Below are 10,000 nucleotides of genomic sequence, written 5' to 3'. Positions count from 1 at the left end.
GACTACATGAGGACGGAAGCGAACTGAAAAGAGTGAAAAGCAGTCCGTGAAAACAGACCTTCAAACAAAGAAGACAAACTCAGGATGCAAAAGTCACCTACACCTCTGCCCTGGCCAGGACAAGCACTGATTAGGCAATGAAAATACAGTTTGGGGTGACGCGATGGGTTAGAGACAGCACGCACACATGTGCGTAACACACACACACATACACACATGCACAACGTTTATATTCTAACCCTTCGACCACTGACAACACCTATCACGTACTTCATGGCATCAAGTTAACTGAAACTGAAAGGGCATGCACATTGTGGCACTGAAAATGTAATGAAAAAAAAACATAATGTGATCCCCTTCACCGATTGTCACCAACAGACTTGACCAAGGCAAGGTACAAACCGTGCTTGGAACATGGTCACCACGACACAGGGACAAAAGCCTGTCGAACGATGCTAACTTAGTTGATAAGATAACACAGTTGTGCAAAGCTGCCACGCCACGGAATGTCTTGAGTGTGGGCTTATCCTCTGGATAATTCTAACTGGCTCTGAGTTGTCTGAGCAAAGAATAGATAATTGCAAACCACACACACACGCGTGCGCGCACTGCACGTGCACACACAGCAACGGCAAGAAGAACTGAAGGAGGGAGAAAGAGAGGAAGAAATAGAGAAAACAAGAAAAAAAGAAAGAAAGAAAGGGAAAAAAACCCCAGAAAGAGAGGCCGGAACACATAAACGCACAAAGATTAATGGAGACAGACTGAGGAAAAGATGTATTATTGCTCTTGTGCCACTAAACTCAGAGAAAGAGAGACAGAGAGAGAGACAGAGACAGAGACTGAGAGAAACGACGAGAGACAGAGTGCGTGACTCAACCCACGCCTCATGCATCGCTACTACTACTACAACAACTACTACGTTACGAGACTTACGTTCCCAAGCACGACTCCCGCAGCTCTTCAAGTTCACCACCGCGGACAACAGCAGCAGCAGCAGCAACACCGGTAGCAGTTAGTTTCTTTCTCGTCAAAGTTCTCTCGCCGCACCCGCCACCACCCTCTTTCTCCTTGCCGCGCTTGTTAGCACCCTCTTCTGCTGCTGGCACAACAAACTCCTCCTCCTCCTTCTCCTCCTCCTCCTTCCCTTCCTCCACAACAAGGTGAGCAGCTTTCCGCCGCACGGGCCACAGGAGCGGGAGGGGTGTGGCAGCGGCCGCCGCGGCCACCACCACAAGCACCAGTCGGTAAAACACGTCCACGCACAGCTTGTGACACACGGCAAAGCCCCGGGCCGCCACACCGCACACCACGCTCGTCAGCATGGCGATCACCAACATGGTGTTGACCAGTGCAAGTTAGGCCCCACTTGAGCTGTAAGAGCTGAGGTTTTAACCCTCTTGCATTCTGCTGGTTTAATCGAGTTAAGGCCCACTCGGAGCTGTAGAACTGAGGTTTTAACCCTCCTGCATGAATTCACTACGAGGAATCGAAGGGTTTCTGCTGATTCAGTCGAGTTACTCAGTGAAAAAGGTCAGAACCCAAGACGGTTAACGGCTTGTTTAGAGTCTTTTTAATATTTTTTTTCGTTGAGGTCGAGTTGTTCATAGCCCATATATCGGCGGTCTTGGAAAACATACGACCACTGAACTGTAAGTTTTGTTTCAGTTTCAATCTCTCAAAGAGGCTTCACTGCGTTCGGACTAATCCACACACGTTACACTACATCTGCCGGGCACTGAGAGGCAGCATGACCAGCAGCATAACACAACGCGCTTAGTCAGGCCTTCAGTGCATGCAATATAATTATATTTGTGTACCTATTACTATTTGAGTGAATTTCTTCTACATAATTTTGCCAGAGGAGAACACTCTCGTTGCCATGGGTTCTGTTTTCAGTGCGTCCAAGTGCTCGGTTATGATCTCATCCGAATGACTGATTAGACGCTCAGCTTCATTTTTCCAGTCCAACTTGGGAGAAAGGGCGAGAGCGGGATTCGAACCCACACCCTCACACACTCTCTGTATTAACCATTCTGCTACCTTCTTCCTTGGCTCCTTAACCAGTTCAAGTAAGGCCCACTGAGCTGTAGATTTGAGGTTAATACCCTATTGCGTTCACCACAACTAGGCAGAGTTTCTGCTGGTTCAAATCGAATTTCTCGGTGAAGTATGTGAACCCAAGATGGTTTACGACCTATTGCTGTCTTTTTTAATTGAGGTCAGCTTGGGTTGTTCAGAGCCCTTGTATTGCGGGTCTTGGGAAAAAGAAACGCCCACTGAGATGCAAACAACGTTTAGTATGCAGGTCAATCAATGGTTATGCCATGACACTCCCCCCCCCCCCCCGCCCCCCCCGCCAACCCTCCCCCTCCCCTTTTTTTTGCGGGGAAAGGGAGTGGATGGAGGAGGGTGAGGGGGCGGAAAAAATGGCCGGGAGGGAGGAATTGGGGAGAGAAGGAAAAGGGAGTGTGGGTGGGAGTGTTTTCGCTCCGTCCAAACATAAAAAGGGGATCTATATATCATATAGCAAATAAACCTGCGCCACGACCTAAAAAAAAAAAAAAATTGAATCCCGGTGACCACTGAGGCCGTACTGTGTAGTAATCGTTTCAAATCGTACATAAGTACAGTCCCGATACTGTCCAGACGCTGTCAGTGGTCAAGTACCCTAGCGCACCGTGTATGATTTATTGTTAATAATCAGAAGTACCCTTGATAAACGAAAGGTCTGTGTCCGTCGAAGCAAGTAAGTCATTGTATTGAGGGTTTGTCAGTCGACACGTCTTTCCAGCATTGCCTGAGCCTGTGTCCACTTCCGTGACAGTAACGATACTATTAGTACAACTAAATGGCGAACCGTCCAGACACAACGTACCCGGACGGACATGTCCTGGCACAGTTTGCACGGATCAAGTTCTGTCAGAGAAATCCCACAGAGGTCTCGATAGCTGTATCAATGCAGAACAAAGAGGTTTTTCTATGAGGCATATACTGATGATATATATATATATATGAAGCCTGTATCCAAACGCGGTAGCCTGTTTTGACACCTTAGTATACCTATTATCACCCGGTCTACAGCTGGTAGAATGTTCGTTAAACAGAACCAGACCAGACTAAAAGGAAGAAAAAAAAAATCATACTTAAAAAAAAAAGGCAAAAAAAAAAAAAAAAAAAGCCCACAGATGCCTCAATCTCAACGTACTTTTCACGAGTTAGTTTGGTGTAACAGCTGCCAGAATACCGCGGATTTCAAATGTAAGAATCGCATCGATTCACAATCACATGCACAGATATGTAAATGATGTTTGTTTCCTCACATGCACCAGAAGTCCGTTTGCAGACGCGCAAAAGTATGTGACCAAACAAACGCACACATTTCCTAACAGTAGAAAACAAACCAAAACCACACAAGATCACCCCATTCCAGCGGGTTTTTTTTCCGTTCTGCGGCCAGCGTTGAGTACACGATGCAAGCATGCACAAGCCGACTTCTCTCTCTCTCTCTCTCTCACTCTCTCTTCCTTCCTTCCAGCCAACCAGTATGAGTCAATCTTCACCACCACCACTCGACGCGCACGCGCGACCTAAACGCAGTAAGGGGACTCTCCTCACAGCCAGATACTCTCGACTCTCCCCACCTATACTTTCTCTACACGACTGGTACACAGCTGGCGTAGTTGGGGGCGAGGGGGTGGGGGGGATATGATCTGCCCCCCCTCCCCTCTTCCAACACACACACACCAACCCTCTCCCATCCTCCTCCCCGTGTCTCGGCTCCACAAAAAGATCCTTCCTGCACCCCCCCCTCCCCCAGCCCCTCCCATCCCCATCTGCTTCCAGAAGTCTGAAGAGGACTCGCCCCCCACACCCACCCCCTTCCTCCGACACCCCCCCCCCCCTCCCTCGTCCTGGTTTCTACCGTAAACTTGTATGAGGTGATTCCTTCATCCCCCACCACCTCCTTCCCTTCCTATCCCCAACCCCCTCCCCCTCTCCACCAAGTTCCCTTACTACTATGAATCTAAAGCGAAGACAACAGCAGAATGGAAACAGTGAGGGAGGGTGGGAGGGAGCCGGAGTAGGGGGATGGGAAGGTTCGAAGGCGGGAGGGGAATGGGGGTGGGGGTGGGGGTGAGGGGTCGAGAGTTGATCACCTGGGCTTCAGCAGCCGGTGCTGCTGGCGTGGTGAAAGTTTTTTTACACACCTGGGAGCCCCCTGCCAGCCGTCTGAAGTGTACAGAGCTGGTCTGGAAGAGGCAGGAAGTTGTGTGTGTATACATGTGTGTGTGTGTGTGTGTGTGTGTGAGTGTGTGTGTGTGTGTGTGTGTGTGTGTGTGTGTGTGTGTGTGTGTGTGTGTGTGTGTGTGTGTGTGTGTGTAGAAAGTGGGGCAGGTAGGTTTTTGTTGAAAGACTAGTCTGGGGCTTAGCTGTGAACCTTGTCTCCTCGTTCCTCCCCCCCCCCTTCTCTCTCTCTCTTCTGAATAATGTGTTTATGTGTATCCTGTTTCCCCCGCCACCCCCACCCCTCCTCCGCTCCGCGCTACCTTTTCAGTGTTTTTAAATTATCTAACATTATGCGACCGGCAAGATGAAAAAATCTGACTGAAGACGAATGAGGTCGAGAGAGAGAGAGAGAGAGAGAGAGAGAGAGAGAGAGAGAGAGAGAGAGAGGGAGGGAGGGAGGGAGGGGAGGGAGAGAGAGAGAGTGGAGAGTGAGAGAGAGGGAGGGAAGGGAGGGAAAGAGAGAGAGAGAGAGAGAGAGAGAGAGAGAGAGAGAGTGGAGAGAGAGAGAGAGTGGAGAGAGAGAGAGAGAGAGAGAGAGAGAGAGAGAGAGAGAGAGAGAGAGATTCAGATTCTGATGGTTTCATCGTATTTGGGCCACACACCTATATACAACCAACAAAGGCGGGGACGGAGGGGTTAAAGACAACGGATCCTGTTGAACACAGGTGCGTAAGAGAGAAAGAGAGAGAGAGAGAGACAGAGAGAAAGAGAGATACAGAGACTGAGACAGAGACAGATATTAAATAGAGAGGTGAGAGACAGACACAGGTAGACTGCCCAAAGAACACACAAGTACGAGTTAATCAACCGAAACGAAAATCAACACCCTGCGCCCCCCAACCCCCACCCAATCGCGACCCCTCCCCCAAACAAAAACAACAACAAACAAACAAACAAAAAATAACAACAACAACAACAAAAAAAAAACCCACTTGGGGAAGCCATCCTTAAAGGATCATTATTCATAACAACAGCTATAAGCAAACTGAACGCCCCCCCCCCCCCTTAACCCCCCCCCCCCCATCCCCCTCCTCCCTATCTCCATCCCTTAGTCCACTCCCGCTCAGTTGAAGTTGAATCAACAAAAACCCGCCACGCAAAATAATGCAGCAACCGACGACGGAGGAGACACGAACCATTGAACTTCGAGACTTGAGAGCAGCCATGCAGCCCCTTGGAATCTGAACTTGACTGACGACCATAGCTATGACAGACATCGTTAAAAAAAAAAAGAAAAGAAAAAAAAGTTGCAGACATATTGCTAGCGGGGGCTCTTTTGTGCCCCCGCCCCTAACCTCCCATCCCCGTCCCCTACTCCACAGGACTTCCCCCCAGGATGACTAAGAGCCAAACTATTTTGTTGCATGGCGGGCGAGGCGCTCCAAAGTTATGGCACAGACTGTTCAAACACCATCTGCAGATCGATACTAGGAGCTATAGGACTAGGAGGCTTTTTCACGTGAATTTTGCGTGGGTTGGCGGTGGGGGGTGGGGTGGGGTGGGGTGGGGGAACCGAGTTGAGCTGCACATACCTCTACCACCATACCTGCACGAATTAACAAACAGGTGTGGTAGGTGTGGGATGTGACCATCCCAGCTCAGTGTTGGCGACTCACACCCACCTCTCCTTCACCGCTATACTGTATGAAAAATTAAAATAAAATAATTAGTAGTCGTTCAGTGGACAATTCAATGTGAAAACCTAACAGACCGTACGCAATAAAGTGGGAACCGCATGCGAATTCTCACGCACACACACACACACACACACACACACACACACACACACACACACAGCGACACACACACACACACACACACACACACCGCACACACACACTGTGACGCACAAACACACACAGAGAATTTTATTCTTTTTATTCGGAATTTCGCCGGCCTTTTCAGTGAAATGTCATGTTTGCAGGACAAATTAAACAAGAGGAATATATCCGCTTTCATAGGTTTTGAACATGTATGTTTGAACATGTGTGGGTGTGCGTGCGTGTGTGTGTGTGTGTGTGTGTGTGTGTGTGTGTGTGTGTGTGTGTGTGTGTGTGTGTGCGACTGTGTGCATGACGAAGTTTCTGTTTGCATGCGTGCATGTGTGTGTGTGTGTAAATATGTAAATGCACGTTTGCGTGTTAGTGATAGCCTCCCCCCCCCCCACCCCCCTTTTTTTTTAGGGTGACTGAGAAAGAAAAACTTCACCCTTCTGAGGAAGCGAGAGATAGAAAGTAAGAGAAAGAGAAGTACAGAGAGAGAGAGAGAGAGAGAGAGAGAGAGAGAGAGAGAGAGAGAGAGAGCGACGGAGACACAGATCCAGAGAGAGAGAGACAGAGAGAGAGAGAGAGAGGGGGGGGGGGGGGGGAGAGAGAGAGATTATGCAACCTTTCTTTCAAGAGCCCTTAACAGTCTTATTACAACACTGAAAGTTGTTTACGCAATTCGCCGTTTCCTGCCCGAAACGCCTGCGTGGAGAGCGGGCTCAGATTCCTATCTGTCTCGGGTTACACACATAATTATTATATATATACCTTCGTACATTGGCTCACATAATTCATCCCTGGATTCTGGGGATGTTGAATGTTTGTCTCTCTCTGCTGCCGCTGTCTTCTCTCTCTGAATCTCTCTGAGAGAGAAAAGAATATCGGTGTGTGTGTGTGTGTGTGTGTGCGCGTGCGTGCGTGCGTGCGTGTGTGTATGTGTGTGTGTCAGTGTGTGTGAATGCATGGATGCATGCTTATAAGTACGCACACAAAAGTAACCGATTTAAAGGGTAAGCAGTACATAACGATAATTATAATGAATACATATTTAGCATCAGCCAAGAGGTGCTGTCGACATGGAGAGCCCCTCACAATCAGAAAATAGCATCGGACAAGCCCGAAGCGCTGATGGTACGACGGCCTTCGAAGCGTCAAGAGACTCTCTGGAAAACGCGCAGTCAGTGGACTGATCTGTCTGCGTCAGTGTATGAACCTGAACCCAACTTCCTGTCCGAAAATCACTTCAGTGGGAGGGAGGCTGGTTGGGCTGGTCCGCCACTCAAACTACTGGCAGTTTTCACGTCAGCCCAAAGGATCGCCCAGGCCGAAGGCCGCTATTGCACCACTTACATTATAAACGAGCTTGCGTCACTGAATCGGAATAGATGTGATTCAAAGGCTATTCATTACTATGGCATGCAGATTCCAGAAAACGGTGTAGGATTACATCGCAGTCTCTCTCTCTCTCTCTCATAAACAACAAACCAACCAACCAACCAAAAACAAAAAACAACAAACAAAAACAAAACAAAAAACAAACAAACACACACACACACAAAACCCAAACCAAACAAACAAAAACACAACAACCCCACAACTAAACCTCAAACGGAATCCAACACTAGCAACTGTAGAAAATATGCGATCAAAACGGCAGTTGACAGGTTTTACCGATTTAGCTGAATGAGCATCTTCAATCTATTCAGTGATCATTTTATCTGCTGCCTTCCGTTCAGTTCTGATATCGGTGCTTGCCAAAGAGACTATAGAGACAGAGAGAGACCCCCACCAGACACCCACATCACATTGTTCTTACACCGACACATGCATTTGCATGGGGACGCGGGAGGAGGAGGGAGGCTGGGGGTGTGGGGGGACGGGAGGGATGGGGGGGTGTGTGTGTGAGAGGGATGGTGGATGGTGGGGGTGGAGTTAAACGAATGATCTAGTGGCTGCATGGCGCCCATAAGGTCAAGCTGTCCGGGGCTGTGGTCTTGCTTTGAACTGAAGACTGGCCTCGACTCCAGACAATTTGTCTCTTCTTATCTGTGAGAGGAACGTTAATCTGGTTCTACTCCCTTTCGCTTCTGCAGCACACATGCACGGTCCCGACCTCCGCTGCATTATGTAATAACGCGTGTGTGTGCGCGTGTGCGTGTGCATGTGCATGTGTGTGTGTGTGTGTGTGTGTGTGTGTGTGTGTGTGTGTGTGTGTGTGTGTGTGTGTGTGTGTGCGTATGAAAATATGGGTGAGAGAGGTGAGACAGAGAGAGGAGAGACTCAGAGAGAGAGAGAGAGAGAGAGAGAGAGAGAGAGAGAGAGAGAGAGAGAGTGAGTGTGTGTGTGTGTGTGTGAGAGAGAGAGAGAGAGAGAGAGAGAGAGGGAGAGAGAGAGAGTGTGTGTGTGTGGGTATGGGTGTGTGCGTATGTATACATGGGTGAGAGAGAGAGAGAGAGAGAGAGAGAGAGAGAGAGAGAGAGAGAGTGCGTATGTGTGTGTGTGTGTGTGTGTGTGTGTGTGTGTGTGTGTGTGTGTGTGTGTGTGTGTGTGCGTGTGTGAGAGAGACACAAAGAGAGACAGAGACAAAGAGACAGAGAGAGAGCCTTCTGCTTCTGCTGAACATCTGGTATATTAACTTCGTCAGTCGTGAAAGTTCCGATAAGACAGACGGCTGACTGACAACAAGGAAGTCAGGGTTGGGTTTCAAACAGTGCTGCTGGAAAGGAACCTTGATGACTGGTATAGTGGTAAAGGCCGGATTGGTGTGGAGAGACAAAGAAAGGGTTTTTCCAGCTTATCGTCTGGTAAATCAAATCTGTCAGCTGAATATGGTCACTTGACAAAGCTGTGAGTTTCAGTAGTGCTTTCACCTCAGAAAGCCAGATTTGGAACTGACAAAACTGATTTTAGGGTCAGTGGGAAAATCAGCAAACATGTAGACCGACAGACACGAATCAGGGGCAGAAACTACAAAACAAAACTGGGAAAAGTGAAAGGTTATACAGCAGCTACAGGATTTGCAAAAAAAAAAAATAAATAAAAAAAATAAAAAAATAAAAAAAGGATTTATGCATGACTGCTGCCAGTAAGAAAATATTAATCGAAAACAAAACAACAAAAACTATAGAACTAATGACTCAGAAGCTCTTATGTCATGCTGATTGCTGCTTTTTGAGAAAAAGACATAGGAAGAAAGGAGTCCATGTTGTTAGTAGCTCCATATGGAAAGATAACGAGAATATGGGGGATTTGTGCAGAAGAGGGAAAAGCCGTGTGAGCTGTGTGTTTTGTTTGTGTGTTTGCGTGTGTGTGTGTGTGTGTGTGTGTGTGTGTGTGTGAGAGAGAGAGAGAGAGAGAAAGAGAAAGAGAAAGAGAGAGAGAGACAGAGTCTGTGTATGAGTGTGTGTGAGTCTGTGTATGTGTGTGTTAGTCTGTGTATGTGTGTGTGAGTCTGTGTATGAGTGTGTGAGTCTGTGAACGTGTGTGAAGGCCAGGGGGAAGTGTTGACGAAAAGAACAAGGGTGGTTTAGGTAAAATTTCATTTTTTAGTTAACATAATCATGCGCTTGGGGCTGACGAAAAAGCCTGGTCAAGTTGTCCCCAGACCCAAAACAGACTTTTAACGTTGCTGCCATCTTTATCATCTGCATCCTCATTCAGTCATCAACAGAAGGCCGACACACTGTCTGCACTGTTTCAGTGGTATTACCCCCCACACTACCCATCATAAATCGGAGCAAAATACTCTGCACTGAAATTTTCACATGGGGTTGGATTCTAATCGAGTGCTAATGTACTCAGTATAATTCTATTCTGAGTGTTCATATACTCAACACGATTCTATCACTGGTTATGCTGCTTCATGCCAAAGCCATCTGTTACATGTAGCTCCAAACATAAATTTATCATTTTTAAACATAATCTTTTGAAGTGCTGTCATTTTA

The 10,000-nt window shown here is 47.8% G+C and overlaps 1 protein-coding gene across 1 annotated transcript in view; it reads right to left on the bottom strand.

Annotated features, from left to right (window-relative positions):
• Positions 1 to 3,506, bottom strand: part of LOC143280138 (CAP-Gly domain-containing linker protein 3-like) — a 30,548-nt gene extending 27,042 nt beyond the window's left edge. Inside the window, exons 1-2 of the mRNA XM_076584704.1 lie at positions 3,209 to 3,506; positions 937 to 1,626 (exon numbers count right to left, since the gene is read on the bottom strand). Coding sequence (XP_076440819.1) covers positions 937 to 1,340 — 404 coding nt within the window. The 5' untranslated portion in view covers positions 1,341 to 1,626; positions 3,209 to 3,506. The remainder of the gene's footprint in view (positions 1 to 936; positions 1,627 to 3,208) is intronic.
• Positions 3,507 to 10,000: the final 6,494 nt, after the last annotated feature.

The sequence above is a fragment of the Babylonia areolata genome, chromosome 3 (genome assembly GCF_041734735.1).
Source record: "Babylonia areolata isolate BAREFJ2019XMU chromosome 3, ASM4173473v1, whole genome shotgun sequence".
Taxonomy (NCBI): domain Eukaryota; kingdom Metazoa; phylum Mollusca; class Gastropoda; order Neogastropoda; family Buccinidae; genus Babylonia; species Babylonia areolata.
Note: the sequence above shows the minus strand (reverse complement) of the source record. Positions and strands in the feature narration are given on the sequence as shown.